The sequence below is a fragment of the Aedes aegypti genome, chromosome 2, assembly GCF_002204515.2.
Source record: "Aedes aegypti strain LVP_AGWG chromosome 2, AaegL5.0 Primary Assembly, whole genome shotgun sequence".
NCBI lineage: Eukaryota > Metazoa > Arthropoda > Insecta > Diptera > Culicidae > Aedes > Aedes aegypti.
In genome coordinates, this window is record NC_035108.1 from 205,185,036 (window position 1) to 205,212,244 (window position 27,209).

Below are 27,209 nucleotides of genomic sequence, written 5' to 3' on the forward strand. Positions count from 1 at the left end.
GAAGCCCAGGCATTTGTAGGTTATATAAGAATGCAATTTTTCAAACAATTTCTAAAAATACAAAAAAGTTTCAAAAGTCATAAAAACTTTTCTTATATGCGTGTTATGAGTCAAGGTACAAGCCAAAAATAAAATCATTTTGATTTCCGAGCTACGAAAAAATACACAAAATTCCAAAGTGTACCCCGTCTAAAGGCGGGGTTGGGTATTAGCATAGCATAGCATAGCATAGACTGACTGTACATGTCAATGGTTGCTACTCCGTGATTGATCGGAACTGGTAAGAATTGCACTACGATCCAAATGAATAAGGGATGGGAGTTTCCGCTTACTCTCGAAGTGCAATTTTAGCAGATCTAATATTATTGATCAATAACGGCGCCGGCCAAGTCCTTACAGTCAGTTGGGATGGGGAAGGAATGTTAGGGTGTAATGATTGTTGCTTCTAGAGACCGAGAATACCTCTGCACCTCCACAATCACCACGGGAAGGGTGTTTATTAGTGAGGGAGGAAAAGATCTGGGAGTCACCTCTGGTCAGTGATGCGATCCATGGACAAGGGGGAAATATACGACTTGTATTTAAAGCTAGTTTTGTATTTTTGTCTCGAGAAGTTTTTGGAAAAAAATACGTCAACATCTATAATGTCGAACAATTCAAAAGAGGTTTTTATTAATGACGAAAACTGAAAATTACATGTATATATTTTAACTTATATGAAACAGGAATAATGCCGACACTTGTAGTGACGAACCATACATAGTTTGTTTGAAAATTACATATGAGTATTACTGTGCATTTTGTCTCGATATGGTAGAAGTTTTAGAAAATACGTCAACATTCACAATGTCGAACAATTCAAAAGATAATTTTTAATAATGTCAAAAAGAGAAAAATATATGTATAATTAAATTGTATAAGAAAAGAGCGTAATGCCGACACCTATAGTGACAAACCATACAAAGTCTGTTTTAATATTACATAAAAGTTACGCTTTCAAGAAAATCTTTGGCGACGAAAACACGCGCGAAACCGTCAGCAAAATCTATCGGACGACGCAAAACCGAACTGTCCTGCTTGGGCTTCACGAAGCACTGCCCAGCAAGACGCTCCCAAACAGGGGAAAAAAATTCTCCGGCAACGAAAACGCGCGAATCCATCAGCAAAATCAATCGACGCAAAACGAAACTGTCCTGCTTGGGCTTCACGAAGCACTACCCAGCAAGACGCTCCAAAACAGGGAGAAAAAAAATCTCCGGCAACGAAAATACGCGTGAATCCGTCAGCCAAATCAATCGGACGACGCAAAACCGAACTGTCCTGCTTGGGCTTCACGAAGCACTACCCAGCAAGACGCTCCAAAACAGGGGGCAAAAAATTCTCCGGCAACGAAAATACGCGTGAATCCGTCAGCCAAATCAATCGGACGACGCAAAACCGAACTGTCCTGCTTGGGCTTCACGAAGCACTACCCAGCAAGACGCTCCAAAACATGGGGAAAAAAAATTCTCCGGCAACGAAAATACGCGCGAATCCGTCAGCAAAATCAATCGGACGACGCAAAACCGAACTGTCCTGCTTGGGCTTCACGAAGCACTTCTAAAGGCGGGGTTGGGTATTAGAGGGTTAAGTGACCAAGTTGCTATCCATCCATACAGATAGTAGTTATACATCAAACGTAGGCTGACCATAAGTTATCCGGATAAAAACGGGACAAATGAAGAACTACAACGGATTTTAAAAGAAGAAGATAATGTTCTCTCAGATAAATCTATACAATATTTATTGAAAAAAAAAAAATACTTCGGAAACTGCCTAGAAATTTGTTGAATGATTTCTGAGATTCGTCTATTTTAAAAAGTTCGTTTCAATGCGAAAAATATGATTCTGTAGGGCAAATGTACCATTAGTGGTGCATCTAAGGGAAAACTGCTAAACCACGGTGATAAAATCATCAAATATATGATTTTAACGTATCAGTCGATAGATTTCAAATCCTTCTATCATTCAAATGTATAAAAATCACGATTCATTTGAAATTTCCCTGTAAAAAGCCTTGCACCAATAATAGGAACACTGTTCCTTTAGTGGAGGTATGTTTTAAGAATGGTTCCTTTAGTGGCGCAATCCATTGATTTCTTATGGGACCCTCCACTATGGGTACCGATGCACCACTATAGGTGAAAAGGAGCAAAACATGTAAGCAAAATAATTGTTTTAAATAGTTTAACGGTTAAATTTCATGAATATTTTTCGATAACTTGTATTATTTTCGCATCGTACATCATAGAAAAATATCACATAGCCATAAATTAGTGCGAAACATGTCAAAACACACTACCTCCACTATTGGAGCTACCTCCACTAAGGGAGCGTTTGCCCTATTAGTAGAATTTTGCATTGAGAAAAGAAAGACAGAAATGTTTTCGTTATTCTGATCAAATCATGGAGGTAAAACGTTCTAATACTTCACAATTTCCACTACAGAATTGTTGTTTAATATAATTTACAAGGTTCGATAGATAGTGTATATGGGGCCTAGAACATTGATTTGAAATATGTATTAAATACATATAACTTCGTCATTTTTTCTCTCGATATTAAATCTTTAAGGTTTATTCTAAAGTTAAGTAGCAGGCAAAATGTGAGGAATATGATTTCAAGGTTTAAAGGACTTAATTGAAAACACGTTTTGTCCGGCTGATTGTCACTAAACTTCTTATTTTCCTGTATTTCTCCTTTTCGGTACAAGTTTGAATATCTCTCTACTTCTCTTTTCTTTCATTCTACTTTCTCGCTTTTTTAGTGCGAGCTCTCAAGAGCTTTTTTACATTATCACAGAAAGATTTAACTAATACAAGATATCAATGAATGACCTGAAATTGCTGAACCAGGATTCTTTAAACCTATTACATTCTTATATAAACAATATCTAAATGACACCCAACCATGGTTTGGAAATACCAAAAATTGGGATATTTAAAAACATATAGACAAAAAGTTAATTAGAAGAATATATTGAGGATTTGCCCTCTAATACTCACACCTAAATAATTTTGTCACACCAAAATATTCTCCCACCATGTTTGCCAGATATTGGATGGCGTCGTTGCTAACAAAACCAACAAATAACGCACATGTAACGCATTATGTTGGATTGTATAGGTATTGAATGCAAGTTGCGTGATTCTATGAAAGTGCCATATAAACTGACGTGTGAGTATTTATTTTTCCACGCTGAAAATATGCACGAGAATCTATTCCTCAACTAAACGAACAATACTGTCTAAAAATTTACTTTAACTTTGAATGAGGAACTGATATATAACTAAACTACTGGAAAAAATATGACATAAAACTCCGAAAATAAATAACAACTGTTTATTATATTGCTGTTTTTTTTTGCTTTTAACTGTTGTGTAATATATAGTAACTATTCACAGCTTTCAAAAAAAACGGGACAATTTGAGAATTTTTGTTAAAACGACGGGACAGTTCATCAAGGTGATGAAAACGGTACTGTCCCGTTAAATACGGGACGTATGGTCAGCCTAATCAAACGTGTATTTTCGGACTTGAGGTTTCCTAGAGCAGGGTAACCAGCGCACCGGGAAATCGGGAAAAAGCCGTGAATTTCGAATCACCGGAAGAAAACCGGGAAATATAAGGGAATTTTAATTACCACGGGGAAAATTTTGCATACCAAGTAATGTTTTAACCAGCACGATCTAAACTTCAGTGGATTTTTCCAAAAGCAACAGAATTCGAATCCCAAGTTAGTCAATAATGTCAAGAACATATTCTTTATACAAATCTCGCGTTTAATACCATACAGGCGTATCTGCATTGATCGATTTCTCTTCGTCGATTTTCTCTTTAGGGTAATACCTAAAAATTAAACGATATTTGTCCCATTTTGCAACGCAGTATGAAGAAGGACGATGAGTGCTTTCTACTTATTCGATAAAATCAGATTAAAACAGTCACTCCCGGCCGAGTTATTAATTAAAGAGTAAATCGATGAAGATAAATCGATCACTGCAGTTACGCCCTTATGATACTGAACGCGAGAAATGTTACTACTTGCTTTAATCCAGTAAATAAATAGCCAGTAAATTAAAAACTTTTAGTGAAGAAATATCTTGCGAAGTGTTTCATGAAGCAATGCATGTTAAAAACTACAATGCGTGGATGTTATTGCTGTGTGCATTTGAAACGCAAATATCAAATGCGGGAACACCAAACGCGGTAAGATTTTCCATAAGAAATGCGATGTCAAAGATTGGTTTTTCTATCTAGGTCAGCGGTGATATAGATAATCGTTGCTAGGTGTCCTTTGATTGGTTTGTGTTACCGCATTTGGAGGACATTTAGTTAAGATTTGCACCTCAAATGCAAACAGCAATATAAATTTCTCTAAGCAAGCTTGTTATTCACTAAGAACAAATTAAATGCGTTCACAATCTATGGTATTCATTGTAGATTTGCCATTCGTTTCTTGTTTGGGCTTGGTAAAAATAATATAAAATTCTAACTCATCTCAGTTAGACAGTTTAGACTGTTATTTTTTATCAGAAATAATTGCCATGGGAAAATGTTCTACATTTGTTAGGATAAAACATAACAACCAATTCTATGCTGATGACCATGGAACGAAAAGTTGAACAATTGATAAATTCATTTTGATGTCTACCATACCTGTGACCGTTTAAAATTTAAACTATGATTCATTCAAAGATTGACTCGATCCCATCATACAAACAAGGGTCATATTTTTTTAACACTGAACTTTTTCATAACAAATTCCACGATTACTTAAAGTAGCCGTCGTAAAATATCGTTTCATAGATCAAACTGGAATTTAGCAGAATCAGTAAAGGCCTAGAAAATGTGAATGCGCAGCAAAATATCTGATTTCCGTCTACCCCTAATAGAAATGCTTTGGTTTATGACCAAAAAACTCTTAATTAAAATTCGTTTGAAATGGTAAAAAAAGTCGCAATAATGTTTCTTACTATATCATTAAACCGGAAATATTTTTGAAATACCGGGAAAAAACCGAAAGAAAACCGGGAATTTGAAATTGACTTTCTACTGGTCACCCTGCTAGAGGCACGTTACGTTGTAAAGAACTGTTAAATCTTCGGATTTCCTAAATGGTAAACGCACGCCAATCGATTTGTTTTTCGACATTGATTTGCTTCCAGTTCAGGGCATAAGATAAAAAAATACCCCCTAAAATAAACCGTGTCTTCAACAGGATCATTTTCGAAGAGCAGCGCTGGAATCTTCATGAATATCCCGATAAGGCAGAATCGGACCTACTTACCCCCGAGAAGATAATCATGATGCTACCGGCGAACGGTGAAGCAAGATTGAGAAGTGCAAACATTCCCAGAGTGTAATATCTGGCTTTGCTGGTGTGAGAGCATTTTGTATAATAAATAATATTGAAGAAGATAATCGAAGTGAAGTTGAAGTGAGTGTTGAGAAAACCGAAAAAGTAACAGAAAGCAGAGCAAAAAAAAGTTACGGAATTCAAGCAGTGTGGGGAAGAAGAGCTCTCGAGATTTCCGAGTCCGAACAAAAGTCAGCGCAGACTTTGTGGACGCAAGTGGGCTTGGGAGGGACTCGGAAGGAGAAAACAAAAAAAGAATTATGAGCAATTTAAAATCTCGCAGCGTTCCGCGATTCCTTCTCTTGGCAGTCGCGGATCTCGACGCGAATCGTATTAATTGTGGCTTTTGTTGTTGTTATTAAACGAGTGTAATAAAAATCGACGGAAGAAAAACGATGCAAATCGACGGCTGCCGGCCTGTTGCGGCTTTTCAGGAGAAGTGATTCGCTATTCAAATGGATGTTTTACTACTACCCTGAGAGTGTATTCCCTTCGGTGATTCGGTGACTCCGTGTAGCAGCATGTGTTGTTATACTTCAATCAATCCAGCCCCCAGTCCAGTAAGGCGAAACAAGTGAATCCGATAATTAAACTCAGTAACAGTACCGCGGGATCTCAGTTCAGTGAGCACATCAAGTGCGCCAAACTCGTTGCGAATCGGTTCGTAACCGGTCTCGGAGAAGAAACGGAAAACGTTCATTCATAGTAGCTACGTTTTGGGATTAGGTTCCATAGTTTCCACGTGGGACCAAACGTGCGAACGGCCAGCGCCATGGACGGCGTCAGGGCGTTGGACATTCTGCCACTGCTGCAGGAACGATTCGCGCTGCTTTCCGGTGGCCGAGACAACCGTGGCGGACCGATTATTTGCTTCCCGGCGACCACCAAGCGGGAGCGGGTCAAGCCCGAGGACATTAAACGGGTCATTAGCTACTTCATCGGCATACCGAGGTGAGTTGGGTCACAGGGGTTGCATTATGTTAGTTATAGATTAGTTTGAAATGTTCTTAGTTGTTGCGGAAATCTACTTCTGAAAGTTATAATAGTCATTTACATTGTGATTTTTAAAATCTTTTTTTTTTAAATCGAGTTTTATTAGAATTTATCAATGTCTTTTTATAGATACCATTATAAAAAGACATTGATAAATTCTACTACACTACAAGTTGTATGTAATTAGTTTCAATGTTTGCTACTCATGCTTCCATATTACTGAAGCTAATGAAAAAAATATAAATTTGTACGGTAATCCTGTAGATTAAACGAAAATCAAGGATGTACAGATTTTTACCAAAATCCATAAACTCATTTTGGAAACAGAGGATTTTCACCAGCATTTAGAGAAACTACAAACTATTTTCTTACCTTTCTCGTTTATCTGGTATAATCTCCAAGATCCTTGGTATTCAACTACAATCTCGAAAATTTCCATAAAAATACAAAAACCTGCATCCAGAACTTCGAAGATTACCATACAAATCCGTGAAGTCTCCCAGTATCCTTATGAGAACTAATTGTTATCTCTTGAAGTTATATCGTGCCTCCGATGATGACGAAACCGCTTTTATATCTCTGTCTATGTTCGTTAATAAGAAGTTTTGTCAGAGTAGATAACCAACTGGTGAGCTCGTTTCATGCTTGTGATAACACACAAGACCACAAGGACGGTATGCTACTTTCAAGCAACATCTGTTACTTCACTGTTGATTCACAGTAAACTGTATGGTTTAACATATATATTTTGAAAAAAATATTTTCTCTACAAAAATGGAATGGTGTTTGTTTGTCACAGGCTTAAGAACGGGTAAATGGATTGTCAAAATTCTTTTACTGTTATATTCCTAACGTTTAAGAGTCTGTCATCGTAAACATCGTCATCATTAAAACTTCAACACCCGTTTTTCTGTTAAAAACTGCAATTTATTCGACGAAAATGTGCTCATTGTGCTTCGGTTGGAGAAAAGAATAAACTGAACACATTTTCAAGTAAACTTTCATGATTTTGAACGAAAACACTGCTTTTGAAAATTCTTAAATTGATGACGGATCTTGCCCCTTAAAGTATTGCGACATGTTCGTGTGTTGAGCAAACATACGGGAAATCCGGAAAAACTAGAAAAAAATAAATAAACTGTCGCTTTGTGCGGTTGTTTTGTATGACATCATCGAACATCCTACTTCGTGGCAATACAACGTTTTCCGGACCAGCTAGTACTTAATAAGCATAAAGATTGAAAACGTTGCACGTATACAAATAAGTATCATTCGCTTAGGCTTAGAGGTCGCGCAGTACAGTGATCAAATAATACCGCCAATCGAGTTCTTCATTATCCACTTATCGTATCATCAACCAAAGGTGACTCCAGGATCTCTTCCATCTCGAATACCCTTCATGTTATTATTGTGAAGATGCAAAGGTATTTTCGATCTTTAGTAGTAGGGCTGGTGGCAGATTTGGTCAATATTTTAATGCAAATCTCTTAAATAACGTGTATCAAAAATTTCTCCTCAGATTTCGCAAGCAAGCTTCAGAAGTTCTGCTTATGATTTCTATAGAGATTCCTCATGGAAAACTTTCAGGGAATTACTAACCCAGACATCTTTACAGACTTTTCTCCCATTTATTTACCCAGGAATCCACGGATTTTTCAAGAGATGCGTAGAGGAATCTTTTCGTTTTTCTTTTGTTTTTTTTTGCGGGAAATTCCACAATTTTTTCCAGGAGAACACACCCAATAATTCCCCCGAAATTGTTCTAAAAATACCTTCTGGGATTATCCCTGAAAACCTTTGAGAACTTTTCCCGGAATTTTTAAATAAGTTATCCACAAATCTCTCTTAAAATTTCAGCTGCCTTTTATTCAGGCAGTTTTTTCATAGATCCTTTGAAATTTATTTTAAGGTTTAGCACCAATAAATACAACAACAGTTATTCCAGTTTTTTTTTTTTTGAAAAATCATACATGATATTATCCTGGGCTTCGATTGATGTTCAATTTTTCTTAACTTAACTTAGAAAATCCATCAAAACTTTTCCAGGAGCTCAGAAGTTTTTTCCAAAGATCATTTTAGGACATCATCGAGAATTTCTACAGCGGTTTTTTCAGAGATTACTATAGATTTTTTTAAATATTCTATGAATTTTCTATAAATTCTTTGAGAACATTCTTTGTAAGTTTTTTCGAGAAATTTATTAATACTGCTGGCGGAATCTTTTCATATTTAATTGTTCAAGGTATGTTGAACGAAATTTTTAGAGAAATTCCTTAAGAAGTCCGTAAAAGAATCACTAAACGAACTCCTGAAGAATTCTTCGTAATAATGCCTGAAGGCAACTTCGGGAAAGCACCTGGAGTAACTTCTGATTAAATTCACGAGAAAAAAATTCATATAATGAAATTAAAAGTAATACTTTAAGATCAACTATTGATAAGGCCAAAACTTCAAAAAGTAAACAAAGAGAAAAACCTTTTTTTCAACAATTGTCAAATTGTTAAGAGATTGACCATTAGAAATACTCGGAAAGTATTAATGTATAGCAATGAATATTAAGTATCTTTTTAGCCGAAACCCCTAATAATCCCTCTATCGGCAGCAGAGGCGCCTCGTAATCTCACTTTGTACCTGTTCTACGAAACTAAAAAGGATTAATTCGGTAAATTTAGAATATAAAACAAACAGTAAATTATTGGAATCGTCCTTTCTAACAAATCTCTTCTCAATAGATGCAAATTTGTTGCTGAAATTCAAGAATTTCTATTCGTGGAACAGGTAGATTAGAGGTTAGGGAATCACCACTGATCGGCAGCATCATAAACATATTCAAACCTCAATAACTATTTTGTTTTTCAATATTTTTGCACCATTATTTCACAAAAGGCGTCGGTAGGCGCGTGGTGTACGCACGGGCCTAAACATTTTGACGGGGTTGGTGGTCTAATGGCTTCCGCTTCTGCTTCATATACAGAAGGTCATGAGTTCAATCCCAGGCCAATCCCTTTCCTCGTACTTTGTAGTTGTATCTTTCACTTGCTTCTATCTTCCATTCTCCTCAATCTATCACACTCACACCCTGTCCGTTTATAATAAACGCTAGAACCAGAGACGGACAAGAAACCATTTCCCTACGCTTTCACTCTATCATATTTATAGCACGCCTTTCCTTACGCCTGATATATAGGCAGTCTGCTAACGAAAGAGCAAACCTCTCTGCCATGCCTTTCCCCCAACCCATACACTCCCGCATGAACTGGAGTAGCAATCACGGGCGGCCAATCAAGCTCAAGGTTAAGCTCAAGAAGGATTTTTTTTAAAAACTTGTGAAAAAATGGTGCAAAAATATCAAGAAACAAAAAAGTTATCAAGGTTTGAATATTTGTATTGCGGTAACAAATGAAGCTGCCGGTAGAGGGGTTAAAAAAGAGATCTTTCTGTAAGAGCCCAGAAAAACTCGGAGGAATTCCTAGAAAAAAATAGCAAAAGAACCCCTGGATGAATTCCTAAAAAATCTTCGAGGTAATATCTAAAGAAAACTTTGGCAAATGCTTTCAATAATTCTTTATAAATAAAAAAAAAATCAAAAAGTTAAGGGCACCTTGTACTTAATTTACTGCTTTGGTGTTTCCGTTTTTATTTTTATCTACACTTTATTAAACTTCGTGTTTTTTTTAGTAGATACTGTTACGGTGGATAGCGCCGGTCCCTCGAATAACTCTCGGATTGATAGTACCGCGTCGCTTCGATCTTTCACGCCTGTCAACACTTCTGCTGCTGACACTTTGAAGCGAGTGTCAAACTCTCGATTAGTTAGAAAAACAAAAGCAAACCTTGAACTACACGAATAATTGCGGAATCTTGCATTTTGCCAAGCAATTTAATATTTATCTAAATCTAAAATTTCCTTATTGTAAGTACTCTGCTTAAAACGAATTATATAAAACTAATTCCGAATGAATTTAATTATCTAGATTAGGGTCCAAATCTGTCCATCAAAAAGGCTGTATTGTATGACTCAGCAGCTTAGAAGTTTATAGTTGTAAGTAACCTAAAATTTGAAATTTATAAAGAAATTATTGAAATGAAAATTGCATTTATAGTAATTTAGAGCTAAACAGGGAATTCCTGATTGTTTGTTGGCCAAGGATAGGAGAACGGACCAAATTGTAAGTAATCCCCAAATTAATTATATCGAACAAATATGATTAAAAAATATATTTAGCTTTAGCACTTTCATCACCCGGAACAACGGTGTTGCTGCTCAAGGAATTCCGAATACTCCCACGCCAACAAAACTAAAGAATTTGCCGTCATGCCGATGGCTACACGCAGTGCCCCAGGACGTAGGCCACGCTGTCTGGCTTGCAACGGGCCTGATACGATGCGAATGGTAGCATGTTGTCAATGTGAATCTTGGTGGCACTACGAGTGTGTGAATGTTGATGAAAGCATAGCCGCACCAGATCGCACATTCATCTGTCCGCAATGTCAAAGACCTGCACCGACCGTCCCGAATTTGCAACACGCCGCGTCTGAAACCAGTCACCGATGCCCCTCCAACTTGTCCGGAGCCAGGTCTGCTGTATCGTCCACTCCCAGCATGAGAGCTAGGAGAGCTCGCCTTCAGTTGGAAAAGCTCGAGGCACAAAAAGCTCTAATGGATAAACGTATAGAGCAAGCACGTCGAGAGCAGCTGATTAGGCATGAGCAGGAGAAGCAGATGCAGGAAGCTGAACTGGACCAAATACGGTTGCAAATGGAGGAAAACATCATCGAGGAATCATTCCGGTGCAGAGAAGAAGAACTGTTGGACCAAGAGAGCGATAGAGGCAGCATTTCATCCGCCCAGAGCAGTGTTAGTAAGGTGCGTGAATGGCAGCAAGCGCAAAATTATCCGCGATCCTCAACGATGACCGAACAGCTAGCGGATGTCAACGAGGTGGTGCAAACAGAAGTAGCTCTCAATATCGGGGCGGAAGGTAACATTATAGATGCAACAGCACAAGGTATGTTATTGAACCAGACTTCAGTTGAGCCAGCGTTAGGAGGTTTTATAGATAGAACAGCTAGTATGTTAGGGAGCATAGTTGAGATAGATCCCAATACTCGCAATGATATTCCGAGCGGTGTTCGCTACAGCACTGTGCGCTACCCCCCATATCACCAACCACTAACTACTGAAAGCCATACCCTTCAAATACCTAAAATCCAATCCTCTTTAACGCTACGCTCTTTTTCATCTGACAAAGCGACGATACCCGCGAAACCGTCCCATATCATACCTCCCTCGTTCAGTCGAAATCAAGCAGTTACGTCGAACAGTAACACGGTAGTGATTCCCAGTGGTGGAGTAAACACAGCTAATATTGGCCAACGGGTTAAATCAGTTACAGTGAATAGTGAATTATCTCCTCAACACCGAAGTCCTGCAGACAAATCGGCATATGAGTCGGTACATTCGCGGCGTTCTCAGACGGGAGCAACATACCGAGTGGATTCAGAGAATCGGGAGAGACTGGGACCACAACATTCTGTATTACCGACACTCCCATTGGGCTCGATTCCCGATGTACAGCGAGGGTCAGAACGGCAGTACTCTGTCGCCGCCACCCCAGCTCAAACTTGGGGATCGACACCTCAGCAGTTGGCAGCAAGACATGTGATGTCGAAGGAGCTACCAGTCTTCTCGGGCAACCCAGAGGATTGGCCCTTGTTCATCAGCTCCTACAACAATACAACCCAGGCATGTGGTTACTCGGAAGCGGAGGTGTACCGTACGTCATCGCTACACTGGAAACGCTATATGGGAGACCGGAGCTGTTGATTCACACCCTGCTGCAGAAAGTCCGAGGAGTTCCAGCGCCGAAACACGACAGATTAGACACGCTGATTGGTTTCGGAATGGCAGTGCAGAACCTTTGTGACCATTTGGAAGCTGGTGGTCAAGAAGCCCATCTCAAGAATCCAATGCTTCTTTTTGAGCTAGTGGAAAAACTGCCAGCCAATATGAAGTTGGACTGGTCATTGTATAAACAGCGTTGCGGAGAGGTGAGCCTTCGAGAATTCGCACAGTACATGTCCACTTTGGTGCGTGCAGCAACGGACGTGACATTGCATTACGGCCCAAGGCCAACGCCGCCGCAACAGCGGGAAACAAGACCAGAAAAAGGCAGCCGTGACAAAAATTTCTGCGCAGCACACTCAGAAGGTCCTTCGAAGCTAAAAAAGTCGGGGAAAGATGATGTAATGGATCAAAGTACAAAACATACTCCAGCGTGCCTCATCTGCCACGATCCAAAGCATCGAGTAAAGGAGTGCACAGAGTTTTCTAATAAAAGTGTGGATGAGCGCTGGAAGGTCATCCTGAATTTCGGGTTGTGTAGGAATTGCCTAGGTTCTCACGGGCGGCGACCGTGCAAGATATACAAGCGGTGTGAAGTCGATGGATGTCAACTAAAACACCACCCCCTACTGCATTCTAAGCAATACAAGCAAGAAGTAAAGCGAGATCATAAGGAGGACCCGATGCCGGAGTCCAAGGCAGTAGCCAATCACCATTATGCGGGAAAGACAACTCTCTTCCGCGTCATTCCGGTGACGCTTTTCGGAAACAATCAATCCGTTTCTGTGTATGCTTTTCTTGATGATGGGTCAGAGCGAACTCTGGTGGAGCAAGAAATCGTGGATAAGCTGGGAGTAACCGGTGAACATCTTCCACTATGTCTGCAATGGACAGCTGAGGTGAAACGAACGGAAAACGAGTCGCAGCGAATTGCGTTGCAAATCTCTGGGGTCAACGGAATGAAACATGCACTGTCGGACGTTCGAACGGTCAAAAAGTTGAATTTACCACGACAATCATTACACCATGCAAAGCTGGCGGAAGCATACCCGTACTTGCATGGGTTGCCTATCCAAGATTACGAGGAGGCGTTACCTCGCATCTTGATAGGTAATGACAACGCTCATGTTACATCCACACTCAAACTGCGCGAAGGGAAGCCCGGTGAGCCTATTGCAGCAAAAACCCGATTGGGATGGACCGTCTATGGAACGAACCTTAAGCAATCGGAACAACAGGCACACTCTTTCCACATCTGTGAATGTCGGAATGAGGACACACTACACGACTTGGTGACTCAGTTCTTCAGCGTCGAATCCTTGGGAATTACAGCCATTGCATGCCCGGAGTCTGATGAAGTGCAACGAGCCAACGAAATTCTCAAAGCAACCACTAAGCAAGTTGGCAAGCGGTTCGAAACAGGGCTCCTCTGGAAGTTCGACCATGTGGAGTTTCCGGATAGTTACCCTATGGCAGTCAAGCGTCTGCAGTGCTTGGAACGACGCATGAGAAGCGATCCTGTGATAGGCGACAATGTACATCGGCAGATCCAGGAGTACCAGACAAAAGGCTATATACATAAGGCAACGAAGGAGGAACTACAGGAGGTCGACCCGCGGCGTGTATGGTACTTGCCACTCGGAGTGGTTCTGAACCCGAAGAAACCATCAAAGGTTCGCATTTTTAGCGACGCCAGCAATTCCTCGGATGGCTCCGCTGCCTGCTGCTAGACTGAAGGCTTTCGAGCGTCCATTTTCGTACGTGGGAGTCGATTACTTTGGCCCGATCGTTGTACGTGTGAATCGAAGCAATGCCAAGAGATGGATAGCGTTGTTTACGTGCCTGACAATCCGGGCTGTGCATTTGGAGATTGTACATTCTTTGTCCACCGAATCGTGCAAGATGGCTTTTAGAAGATTTATTGCGCGCAGAGGAGCTCCAGTAGAAGTGTATAGTGATCGAGGAACAAATTTTGTGGGATGTAGCAACGAGTTGGAGAGGGAGAAGAAAGCTATCGATCAACAGCTTGCTGAAACGTTTACGAACGCGAACACCAAATGGATTTTCAATCCACCGGCCGCTCCCCACATGGGCGGATCATGGGAGCGTCTAGTGAGATCGGTGAAGACAGCTTTAGCGGCCATGTACACTTCCAGAATTCCAACCGAAGAGACCTTGGCGACGTTGGTTGCAGAAGCGGAGAGCATAGTGAACTCGAGACCACTGACTTTCATCCCACTCGAGCGAGAACTGCAGGAGGCGCTTACGCCAAACCACTTCCTGTTGTTGAGTTCGAATGGTGTCGTGCAAACTCCAAAAACATTGGTGGACTCCAGAGAAGCCTGCAGGAACCAGTGGAACCTGTACCGAGCTATGGTGGACCAGTTTTGGCGAAGATGGGTACGGGAATACATGCCGGACTTGACGCGTCGAACCAAGTGGTTCGAGGACGTGCCCGCTATACAACCGGGAAATCTAGTGATCATTGTAGATGACCAAGTACGCAACGGATGGATCCGAGGACGAGTCGTACAAGTGGTAAAGGGAAGTGATGGCCGTATTCGTCAAGCTGTACTGCAGACCGCGACAGGGTTAGTTCGACGGCCGATTGCTAAGTTGGCGCTCCTGGACATAGCTGAGAGTAAGGCGGCGCCGGAGAAGCCGGAGCAGCTTACGGGTCGGGGAGATGTTACGGTGGATAGCGCCGGTCCCTCGAATAACTCTCGGATTGATAGTACCGCGTCGCTTCGATCTTTCACGCTTGTCAACACTTCTGCTGCTGACACTTTGAAGCGAGTGTCAAACTCTCGATTAGTTAGAAAAACAAAAGCAAACCTTGAACTACACGAATAATTGCGGAATCTTGCATTTTGCCAAGCAATTTAATATTTATCTAAATCTAAAATTTCCTTATTGTAAGTACTCTGCTTAAAACGAATTATATAAAACTAATTCCGAATGAATTTAATTATCTAGATTAGGGTCCAAATCTGTCCATCAAAAAGGCTGTATTGTATGACTCAGCAGCTTAGAAGTTTATAGTTGTAAGTAACCTAAAATTTGAAATTTATAAAGAAATTATTGAAATGAAAATTGCATTTATAGTAATTTAGAGCTAAACAGGGAATTCCTGATTGTTTGTTGGCCAAGGATAGGAGAACGGACCAAATTGTAAGTAATCCCCAAATTAATTATATCGAACAAATATGAATAAAAAATATATTTAGCTTTAGCACTTTCATCACCCGGAACAACGGTGTTGCTGCTCAAGGAATTCCGAATACTCCCACGCCAACAGATACTGAATCATATCATCCTCGATTTCTCTATTGGTTAGTGTCCTCTTTTTCTCAATAAATTGATTTATTCAGACGGATTTGCTCGGTTAAAGAAGTTAAAATTTGAATGAATCAATCCAGCATAACATGAGCGTTTGTGTGCGACAGACAACTTTTCCAAATTGAGTTAGAGCCCGCAAGTCAAGGCGCTATTCTCCGCGCTGGCTGCACACATTCGTGGTTGGTTATCTTTTATTATGACGCGCCGCGAGCGCTTTTATGTCCCTCTGAAAAGTTGTTCGCATCGTTAGTCGTGATTAAGTGAAGACGAGCATCTCTTAAACCCGCACTAGTCAGCGCACTATGGGTCAGAAATCGCAATTTCGCGACAAAATTCCTAAATTCTTCACAATGCATCAACATCAATCTGAAGTTAATACAAACTACAAAGGAGCCGGATCTTATTCTTGGCACTTTTGATTCACTTGGGCAGCGGAATTTATTTGAAAACTACTGAGCTCATATTTCACTACAATATGCGTCGTATAGAAAGTGCTTCTAATTGCAATGTTTCAGACAATTCGGCCGAGAAAAAACCACCATGCCAAAGTGAATCATGGAAGCGCTCAAGTAGCTATGTACCCTACGCATGAAATTTTTTTTTGGTGCGAGTGAGATGCATTTTGAATTGAATTGAGAACAGTTGCTAGATGGTTGTCAGCTTAACTGAGATATGCAAAAATTTGGTCAACTTTGGAATAAACTTTGTCAAATATTGACAGAGTTCCATTCCTGAAGACGAACTGGGTCAAATACTATTGTAGTTTTGAGGTTTACCCATGGAGATAAACTATGGCCACCAAATACCGGTGAAAATCTGGATTTCCGGAAGTATCTCTTATGACGTTACTTCAGCAAAAATGTCTGTTAAAAATATAAAATATTACAGCACATAGGGAAAGGAAAGCAGAAAGATTTCTGAAGTACTATGTATTAAAGTGTATTAAAATACTTCTTCAAAAATGAAATTCGACCAATATTTGACAATTGCAGTTCCAAAGCATTCCAAAATTAATCAATGTTTTGCCTATGCCAGTTATTTTGACAATCACATGTATGCAAATAAGTTTAGTAGCAAATGAAATAAGGAACTTCAGGCTTTCATCTTTACACTGTTTACATAACCGATAATTATTCTTGCCATGTTTTACAACAAACAATCATTTTTTCAAATATGCCGAAAATGCAGTATTAGTAAATTAAAATTATGTTCTTCTTCTTCTTGTTGGCATTAACGTCCTCACTGGGACAGAGCCTGCTTCTCAGCTTAGTGCTCTTATGAGCACTTCCACAGTTATTAACTGAGAGCTTTCTTTGCCAAAGTTGCCATTTTCGCATTCGTATATCGTGTAGCAGGTACGATTATACTCTATGCCCAAGGCAGTCAAGGAAATTTCCATTACGAAGAGATCCTGGACCGACCGGGAATCGAACCCAGACACCTTCAGCATGGCTTTGCTTTGTAGCCGCGGACTCTAACCACTCGGCTAAGGAAGGCTCCCTGAAATTATGTAATAAACTGATTGATATCGTCGGTATATAATTTTACATGTTCTTACCCATGAGGATTTCATTTCATACAATTCATTTCCCAAAAAAATGTTTTGGACATATTTCACGAAATTTTGATTTCTGGCCCATAGTGCTACGGTTGGTATCGAACAAAAGCAGCGACCTGGTTGAAGATGATATTTCAGGGCCCATGCACTAAGAGCAGTTCGGCAAGAAACCGAATACCGCAAGAAGGGAAGCAAAAGTGATGAATGCAGCCAAGTTCCTCTTTGTCGGAGTTTTCCCTTCTCCCCATATACTCACAGTTCCCACGAATGTTGAGGTATGTGCTCTTGAAAATAATATAAAAACAAGGTTCGTTGTTGGTCATATCCGTCCCGTCGTCATCTTCACATCTCGGTTTTGGAAGGCTCCAGCCCGATTCAACAAGCCCGCACGTACCAACGATCGAAAATCCGTTGGCTCCAATATGATTTTTAAATGTCGTGATTGCTAGGCTGCTGCAGTGTTCGATTTGCAAGGGGAAGATTGATGGTTGTGTGATAGTCGATGGTTTGCGACCACTAAGTTGAAAGAATTAATTTTCTGAGATAAAAGTAGACAGTTCAAACGTTTTAGTCGAATTTTAAAAGGAGGAATCTCTAGAGTAATTCTTGATTTATTTAAAGAAATTTTAATCTCAAATGAATTGATAATTGTGGAGGAAATCCTGATAAATATCTAGATTATTTTCTGATCATATCGTTAAAGAATTTACTGGTTGAACCTTTGAAGAAGTCCTAAACGTATCGCTGAACGAATTTCTAGATGATTAAAGGTTTTCTTTTTCGAATAAATTAACGAAGAATTCTTTTTCGAGGAAATACATGAAGAAATTGCTAGTGTAGTAGTTTCTGTAGATATCCTTAGGAAAATTATTAAATTAAATCGTGGGCTTCGTGGCCGTGCGGTTAGTGTTACCAAGCATTTAGCCGCATCGTGTCAAGGAGTGTGGGTTCGATTCCCGCCTCAGCCAGAAAACTTTTCGACAGAAAACGTATTTCGACTGTGCCACTGGGCGTTGCATGCTAGTCCGTTGTCTAGTGTGGTGCTTCCTTCAAAGGGCAAATCGTCCACTGGAAGCATTAACGTGTCGGTGTCTTCAAATGGAATTCTGAACAAAAACATATCGGAGGAATCCCTTAGGAAGTTTGTAAAAGAATTCTTGATTGAACTCGTGAAGAAATCTTCAGTGTAATATAATCCGATTTCAAGCAGGCAAATATGAGCATCACAAAATGGTATTCTGCACATACGAGAAATCTACCGAAAATGTTCAATTTATGTCAAAATACTTTCATTCGTGAAGACAAATGAAAGCATAAGTTTATGGTATATAATGCCTTCAAGCACCTACCAATTAGTACAATTTGAGTTTGGGAACATATTCATTAATGAACCCCTCGTAAAACGGATTCCCGGCATACTTAACCGTTCGCACTCGCTTCGGATGTTAGAATTCTCCAGCGATTTACACCTTTATTGGGCGGTTGCCCAAATATGTTTTCCCTTGACCGTGGCACTGTGGCGACCAACCTCAGGTACTGCCCTCTTCCTGTCCAATCGGTTTAACTTCATCATATTATACTGCTGCAGCCCTACCTTTTCACTGTTTTTTTTTTTGGTGTGTGCGTCCGTGAAATTCCTTTGGCCCCGGAAAATTCATACCGGCAGCGCCATCATGATTGTTCGATTCGCTTTAATTTTTAGGTATCTCGATAGCAGCTCCGGGCTGTTTTCTGAGAAATTTCCAAAATCTTCTGGAACGTAGGGAGTTTTGCTCCAGGCACTTTTAATTCACTGCATCATGGAGGTTTTCCAAAATTAAACACAAGATGCTTCGTAAAGAATTGCACCTTTTGACTGTGTTTCGAATTATTCGATTGATGAAACTTCCAAACGATGTTGATACTGGTATAAATGCCAAACAAATCGAAACAACCCAGAATTTCGATTATTTCGAATGTTTTTCTGCTAAAATAAGATACTTTTGACGTCCATTTGACCAAATGTCAACACTTCAAACATATGTTAAGCGTCCATAGTGGGATTAGGTAAAGATTTGCAAGTCACCTGTATTTGGTGATGCGATCCATGATATATTCGTGCCCAACCGAATTCGTAATATTATTCGATAAACGCATTGTACATCGAACGCTCATCGCTATCCGCGATCCGCGACGCTATTCTACCATGCGTAGCGCGACGCGATTGATCCTGACCGCATAACCCGTTCACGCAGGAGCAAGCGACACGACCAAAGGATCAAACACTACTCTCTCCAGATCTACAAGCGTTATGTACCGTTCTGATTCATATTACGGACACTTAACCCGTATAGGCCTGAGTGAAAGCAAAAATACTGAAACCCTCGCCGCTCAGAGAATTCTTAACGGATTCAAATGATTTTTAGTCAGTTCACTGGCCCACATACCTAGTTTCTAAAAGTGGCCAGAGGAACTCGGAAATATTCCTGTGGCCGGAGTTATTCCGGTGGGTCACTGGGTCAAGTCGGGTAAAAAAGGGCTATTTTTTGGGACATGCCAAGTTACCTTTATTTATTTGCTACGACAATCATTTTAATTTGCATCAATCATTAAGATCTGATATTCAACAGTATAAATGAAGAGTTTTGCACCGTTCAAAATGTACCGCATGTGGCCATTCGGACGTAATGCCAGGAAGAACCGGCTATAGATTTGTTGGATACTAATCCGTTTCAATTCTTGAAAAATAGAAATCGAACATAATTGTGCACTAAAATGCGTTCCTATAAGCTTGACACAAATGTTCAGATACAAATTGGCCACTTTATCGTGAGTTTGAGGCGTCCCGAGACCCGAAAATGGTCTTTTGTAGGATTAATCAAATGCAGAACTCATAGTTATCCAATTAAATCGTTTCTCAAAAAGTTTACACTGATGCAATTTTCTTAAAATTTCGTCATGTATTGGCCACATTATAACCGATTCCGGAAATTCTCTGTGACTTGAAACTTGCCTACCTCCAGGGGCACAAACACACAGTACCCTTCTCACCCGACCTGACCCAGTGATCCACCGGAATAATTCTGGCCACAGGAATATTTCCGCGTTCCTCTGTCCACTTCTAGAAACTAGATATGTGTGCCAGTATACTGACAAAAAATCATTTGAATCCATCAAGAATTCGCTGAGCGGTGAGGGTTTTAGAATTTTTGCTTTCACTCAGGCCTATACGGGTTAAGGACTCAGTGAAGTATAAATCATCCAAAAGCATATAAAACAAATAATTCTGTATACATGCACTAAACTTTCGGATGGTGAGTGAATAGTTTGATTCTACAACACGAATAATTTGAAATAAACATAAATGTGTGGGCTTTTTCTGATTCTTATTCCGGACATTTCCTTGCTTTCGTCTCATATTCCGGACACTTTGATTTGAATTCCGGACATCCCATGGAAATCATAATTGGAGAAGTCAAATCATCAATTGAAATCGTCAAGCCACCAAAGAGATGTCTAAGGCAATTGGACATTATAAAATCTCATAGATATCTATGGAAAATGCTTAACAAATCGAGACTCAAACATGAGTACTTTTGAACGACAAAAATTGAAACGTTTCGTGTGAAATGTTTCCCATACAAAGTGCAGTGTCCGGAATTTGAAGCTGTCCGTAATATGAATCAAAACTGTAAGAATCATCAAAGAAGCTCAGAGCAATATGTTGCTTTGATTTTGGTTTTGTATTGTTGTGTTGCATCTAAGAGATCTTCGGAGCCATCCTAGAACTTCTTGGAGTATAGATCTTAGAATCAGGGATGAAGTGCGACACAAATCTCTGTCGGTGCTACACGCGCTGCTCTTTAAGTTCCAAAGAGACGTGCACGACTAATTTGTCTTTTCATTTTGACTCTTTGCGTTTCGTACACGCTTCAAAAATTTCACTTGATTTTTTTTCACTAATATGTGACTGTCGAAACTCTTAAACACGATGAACATAATTTATTACTACTTATGTTTCCAATTTCACCCGACTTGCTTTGAGTTTACTCACAAAAAATGGGAGACACACAATTAATTTCGAAGCGTCACGCATGATTTTTGCACAGCTTTGAGTTTTTAGACGCTTAGAATCTACATACGTAATAAGGCGCTTAGTGAACAATTATTTATGCAGTATGCGCTCTTAGTAATTCAATGAAGTATGTTTCATTTAGTCTAAATCAGTGGTTCTCAACCTTTTTGAAGTTGCGGCCCCCTTAGAAGGTCTACAAACATCTGGCGGACCCCTTATAACAGATTATCTTGAAATCGAATCTTATGAAAACGAAAGATTTGCCCATAGGGTAACTCAAGTGAACAATTTGAGTACTAAATTGAATGTCTGGAATAGGTATATCTTGTGAGATTTTCGCGAATAATCTCATTAAGGCCCAAGTAAAAATGGAACAAATGTCAAAAGTGAAAAAGCCGGTTTCGTTTTTAAAATCAACAAATCGAAAAAAAAACACAGAATTGTTTTTTTTCTAAAATAAAAAAGCTGTGTGTTCTTATTTTTCCCGATTTGTTGATTTCAAGGGCGAAAACTGCTTTTTCATTTTTGACATTTGCTTCATTTTTACTTGCACCTTAAGCTTATTTATTATTATTATTATAGAGTTTTGGCACTTCTCAGCAAAAAATGCTGGAAACTTTCACCTACCCCGGGCAATCTGTATGCCAAAGGGGATTAGGCACTGTGGATCTCATTGGTCGGTTTAACTTATCCTAATGAGTCTGCTGGATGAGCTTCTCAGTTGTGGTGGTTCAGGAACCGTCTAACTATGCTGCAGGTTCCAAGAATCACCGCTTTTTGGATGCTGTGTAGGTCCTTCTTCAATTCCAGCTCGTCTAGGGACCTTAGGAGAGATTTCGGGACAATTCCGGTCGCTGAGAGGACTACCGGAACTATACGGACGTCCTCTAGGTGCCACATCTGCTTCAACTCCTCCGCCAAGTCGTGGTACTTCGCTATCTTGTTAGAGAACGTTGATTGGACATTGTGGTCCAGCGGTACAGCGATGTCGATGAGTGTAACTCGTTTCATCCTTTTGTCGTAGACTACAATGTCGGGGCGGTTGGCACGGATGAGGACGTCCGTTATGATCTCGCGATCCCAGTACAGCTTTATGCAACTATTTTCCAGAACCGGGTCAGGCAGGTACTTGTAGTAGGGCACAAATCGATCCACCAAGTTGTGCTTAAGGGCAAGCTGTTGATGCACAATCTTGGCAACTTCGTTGTGACGATCGAGGTAGGCTGATCCAGCTAGTACTGAACAGCCGGCAACGACATGCTCGATAGTCTCCCCTACTGAATTGCACTTCCTACAGCGGTCCTCCACGTCTTCGTGTAATATGTAGTGCCGATAGTTCTTCGTCGCAATTACCCGGTCCTGGATGGCTACCATGAAACCTTCTGTTTCTGAGAAGAGGTCACCCCGCACCAGCCACGTGTTTGACGCCACCTTATCGATGTGCTCGAGCTCCAGTTGATGGGGGTGCGTTCCATGCAACTCCTTCTGCTTCCACATTGCGATCATCTCATCGACGGTTTTGATGTCGCAGTTCAGCTGGTAATCCTCCTGCGCCAGATGCAGGGCGCTGAAGCCGTGGTCAGCTTCGCATACAGTGCGATAAATTTCGTGGCGGTTCTGTCTTTCTACGAAATATGCCCGCAGCTGCTGGATCTGGGAGACACATAGTGCCTGGATATCGGTGACGCCTCTTCCTCCTGCTGCACGTGGCAGGGTGACTCTCTCAATGGACGATTTTGGGTGGCGCATTCGGTGCTTGGTGAACGCCACTCGTACTGCTCGTTCTATCGCCTCCAAGTCAGTCTTGGTCCACTTTACCACCCCGAAACTATACGTCAACAGGGGCACAGCAAACGTGTTGATCGCCTTCACCTTGTTGCCGGCAGACAGAAAGCTCTTCAGAATACAGTTGACACGTGACAAAAACTTTTCCTGCAGCTCCTTCTTGATCATCGTGTGGCGAATACCTCTAAGTTGCAGGAATCCAAGGTATTTATACGTTTCGCCTTCAACCATATTCCGAATCTCCTCCTGCTCGTTGACGCGGAAACAGCTGGCATCCATAACTTGACCCCGACGTAGATGAATTGACCTGCATTTGTCAATACCAAACTCCATCCGGATGTCGTTACTGAATGTCGTGACTAGCTGCAACAGCTGATGCAGCCTCTGCACTGATTCCGCAAATAGCTTCAGGTCGTCCATATAGAAGGTGTGGGTAACTCTTGTGCTCCTTTCCCCACTTTTCAGTTGGTAGCCATAGTTGCATTGGTTGAGTGCTTTGCTGAGGGGGTTCATGGCCAGGCAAAACCACAGCGGACTAAAGGTATCGCCTTGAAAAATCCCCCTCCTGATGCTGAGAGTCCTGGACCGTAACACAGCTGTACCGTCGGTAATGTGTAGGGATGTGCTCCACATCCCCATCGCGTGTTGCATCAGCCTGATGACGTTCCCGTCTACCTTATACAACTGCAGTACCTTGAGAAGGTACGAGTGCGGTACTGAGTCGTATGCCTTTTTGTAGTCGATGTACGCCATACTCAGGTTCCTTTGCTTTTGGGTAGCTTGCCCTACAATGACTGCATCTACGATGACCTGATCTTTGCAGCCTTGCGTGTTTCTGCGACACCCTTTCTGTTCCTCGGTCATCACTCCGAACTTCTGTTCCTCGGTCATTACCCCGAACGCCACTACCCCGAATGAGCCATTACCCCGAATAGTATGAGATACAGTACAGTATCTTGTTTTGCGTGCAAAAATGCGTCTCTAATGAAGGCTGGTAATTAATGGCACGTAAAATTCGCCGGTAAAATGTTCATCATATATTTTCCCTTCTTTTATATGCCAGCTATTCTTTCGAAATATCTTGCTGGCAACTATATTCTTCTCATTCTTTCTGAGACAGTGCCTGTTTATCAGCTCAGTGGGCACCTTCGCAATTCAAGGGTTCATTCACAAATTTCATTTCGCCAAAAATTGCCATTTTTAACACCTACCCACCCCCTCGTACTTTTTTTGTATGGAAATTCTGCATATTGTGAATGGGCTGTAACATTTTGAGGACAACCACCCACAAAATATTTTGCTCCCTTCAGCGTTACGAAATTTGTGAATGGGCTTTAATAAAATAAGCCTTTTATTGACTGAAAGGAATTCGAATCCATAACCCTCAATATGGTGTTGCTTAACAGATGCGTAATCACCGGTATTTGGACTTGTTGGTGGTGTTTATATTTCAATTTTGTTTTTGAACAAATATTTTTCTTATAGGTTGTGTCACAGCATCACGTTGTTACAGTGATCATTCACGTCATAGCTGCAAACATTTCACCAGAAATTTGCCCTTATTTTTTAAATAGGCTGTTCTTTCACGATTTTGTTGGATAAGCTAGTCACTAATATTTCCATATAGAACAGCTTTTTATAAAGGAATATATCTTGAAGGCAATCACTAAAGTGATTCCTGCTATAATTCTAATCGGAAATTTTCCCTTTCTTTTATCTTCTTGTATTAAAACAGACAGGTCTCTTATGGATTTACTCACCACTTTTCTGCCATCATCTTTTCTTCATTATCTTGAATCAAAAAATATTTTTTTTGTGGTTATCTCACAGAAATTCAAATTAATTATCCCACAAATCAACAAAACTTCTTACTGTAGCGTCAATCAGAGGCCGCCGATTTTTCTAACATGTACAAGTGTACAAGTGCGATAGCGGAACGGTCGTCTATTAGGTTGGTTTTTAGGCGGGTTCCATAGAAAAACACTTGCAGCGACTATCTCAGGGTGAACTTCCATTACCATCGTTTACGAAACAAAATCTTTAAGATCTTAATCTTAATGCCCGACACCTATAAAAATGAGTAAAGGAAGTGGCTACCGACGTCCAATAAGAGACTTTACTACATCCTAATTTTGTGCATATTATAGCTATCCTTCTCATAATAAATTCACCCTTCATTTCGAAATAGGCTGTTCTTCAGAGCATTACTATGTGGCTGTGTGAATCTTCCCAAAATTAGAGGACAAAACTAAGTGTGTAAAAAATACTTCCTGAACAACTAGCTGCTTTTTTATCTTCTAATATTTGAAAAATACATTTTTGACCCAAACTCGTGAAATACTCAAAAGGAATCGTACAATTATCTCCCCACTCTCTAACTAGAATATGTCTAAAAATGTTATCCATTCGGGGTAATGGCGTTCGGGGTAGTGACCCATTCGGGGTACTGGCGTTCGGGGTAATGACCCATTCGGGGTAATGGCTTTCGGGGTAATGGCGTTCGGGGTAGTGGCATTCGGGGTAGTGGCGTTCGGGGTAGTGTCATAGAATCAAAATTTTATAATCTACAATTCGACAGTAAACTACCAGTTTGTAATCAAAAACCGTTGAAAGCCATAAATCTAGGAGGGGAATCAGTTTTTTTTTTTCAAACGCACAATTGACTCTGAACAGTTCCGAACACGATCAAGAATCACTTTTGCTTCGATTACTCTGGAGCACGACATATCCGAGTGAAGCAGCGCTCTGACGCTCGGGTTTTGTTTTTGTTCCAGTTCAGCAAAGATGTTCGCCACGCTCCATCACTGAATTAGCCAGGATTCTACCAAGTACAATTCTGGACTGAACAAAATGAATTGATGACCTGGATCTCATCAATTGGATTGAAGAATTCTTCTTCAAACTATTACAAAATGTTGCAACAACTGGAGCTGGTTTTTGTGATTGGAAAATCTAATAAAAAAAAACCTGTTGATCGATGTTTGAGAAAATTTGAGTGGAAAGAGTGAATAATTGGTAAAATTTTGCAAGAAAAGGCAAAAAAAATATGCCAGGAATCTTAAATAGGTACCTCCAGGAATAATCTAAGTTTCATTTTGAAGCTAGCACTGGTATAATATTTAACCAATGCAGAAAAGAAAATACCTGGCTTGCAATGACGTTCAAGGACGCACGAAAAAACTGCAGTTCGGTAAACTCTAGTAGAGCAAGTCGTATTAGAGACAATTTACATCTGTTCATCGATCAAAGAGCACGGCACACATCTACAATGGCTTCGCGGACCCCCTGGAAAGTCGTCACGGCCCCCTGGGGGTCCGCGGACCACCGGTTGAGAAACCCTGGTCTAAATAAAGTAAGTAACTTTCAAATAGAGTTTGTGAACAATCACGGTCATCCAAGAACTTCCAGAAATTTAAGCATAATTTGTTGCATATTAATGAATTGTGTATTTGGTATTACGAAGCAGCTTTACAAAGCAAAGACTGGGTGTCTGGGTTTATTTTTCGGTTACAAAAACTTTTCGTAATGGAAATTTCCTGGACTTCATTGGGCATAGAGTATTATCAGAGACGTCCCGTGAGGAATTTGATTATCTGTGCACTAAATTGCACAAACCGCAGGTCTGGTAGCAAGTCACTTTTTAGTGACTTGGTCACTGTTTTTGACCTGGTCACTGAAAAGTCACTAAAGTCACTTTTTTTCAGAAAAATAGTCACTAAAGTCACTTTTTTCGTGATCTGATGAAATATAAATTTAAAGCTGGGTTAGCTTTTCAAACAGAAAAAATAGATATTTGTTTATTATGAAGACAAAGTGTCAAGATTCTTGACTCGAAAAAGTAGAGACTCCCAGCTAACTTTCAGTAAAGATGCAGGTGAATATTCCGCAAGCAATTCCAATGGAAAATATAAAAATTTTCTGAGAAAAGTTTTGGAAAAGATTCAGGCAGAACTTGGAAAGCGATTTTGGGATGATTTCGTTGGCTGAATTATTTCAATAAATTTTGGCCAAATCAGTACCAATATCTGACAAACATTGAAGAATGTCATCAAAACTTCCCCGGAAGATTAACCAGAGAAAGGTTAGAAATAACAACCATAAAAATTCAAAGAGTTTGTCAGAAGCTCGTTGAGGACTTCAAAACCGAGTACTAATTTTGCTGGAAATCATTTCAGAAATTACAATAGAAGTTCCAACAAATAAACTATACATTTTCCATTAATTATCCCTGACACTG

The 27,209-nt window shown here is 40.2% G+C and overlaps 1 protein-coding gene across 3 annotated transcripts in view; it reads left to right on the top strand.

The window, feature by feature from the left end:
- Window positions 1-27,209, top strand: part of LOC5570339 (triple functional domain protein) — a 298,245-nt gene that overhangs the window by 15,770 nt on the left and 255,266 nt on the right. For all 3 annotated transcript variants that reach the window (XM_021843783.1, XM_021843781.1, XM_021843782.1), the window contains exon 2: window positions 5,261-6,349. In XM_021843783.1, coding sequence (XP_021699475.1) covers window positions 6,171-6,349 — 179 coding nt within the window. In that variant the 5' untranslated portion in view covers window positions 5,261-6,170. The remainder of the gene's footprint in view (window positions 1-5,260; window positions 6,350-27,209) is intronic.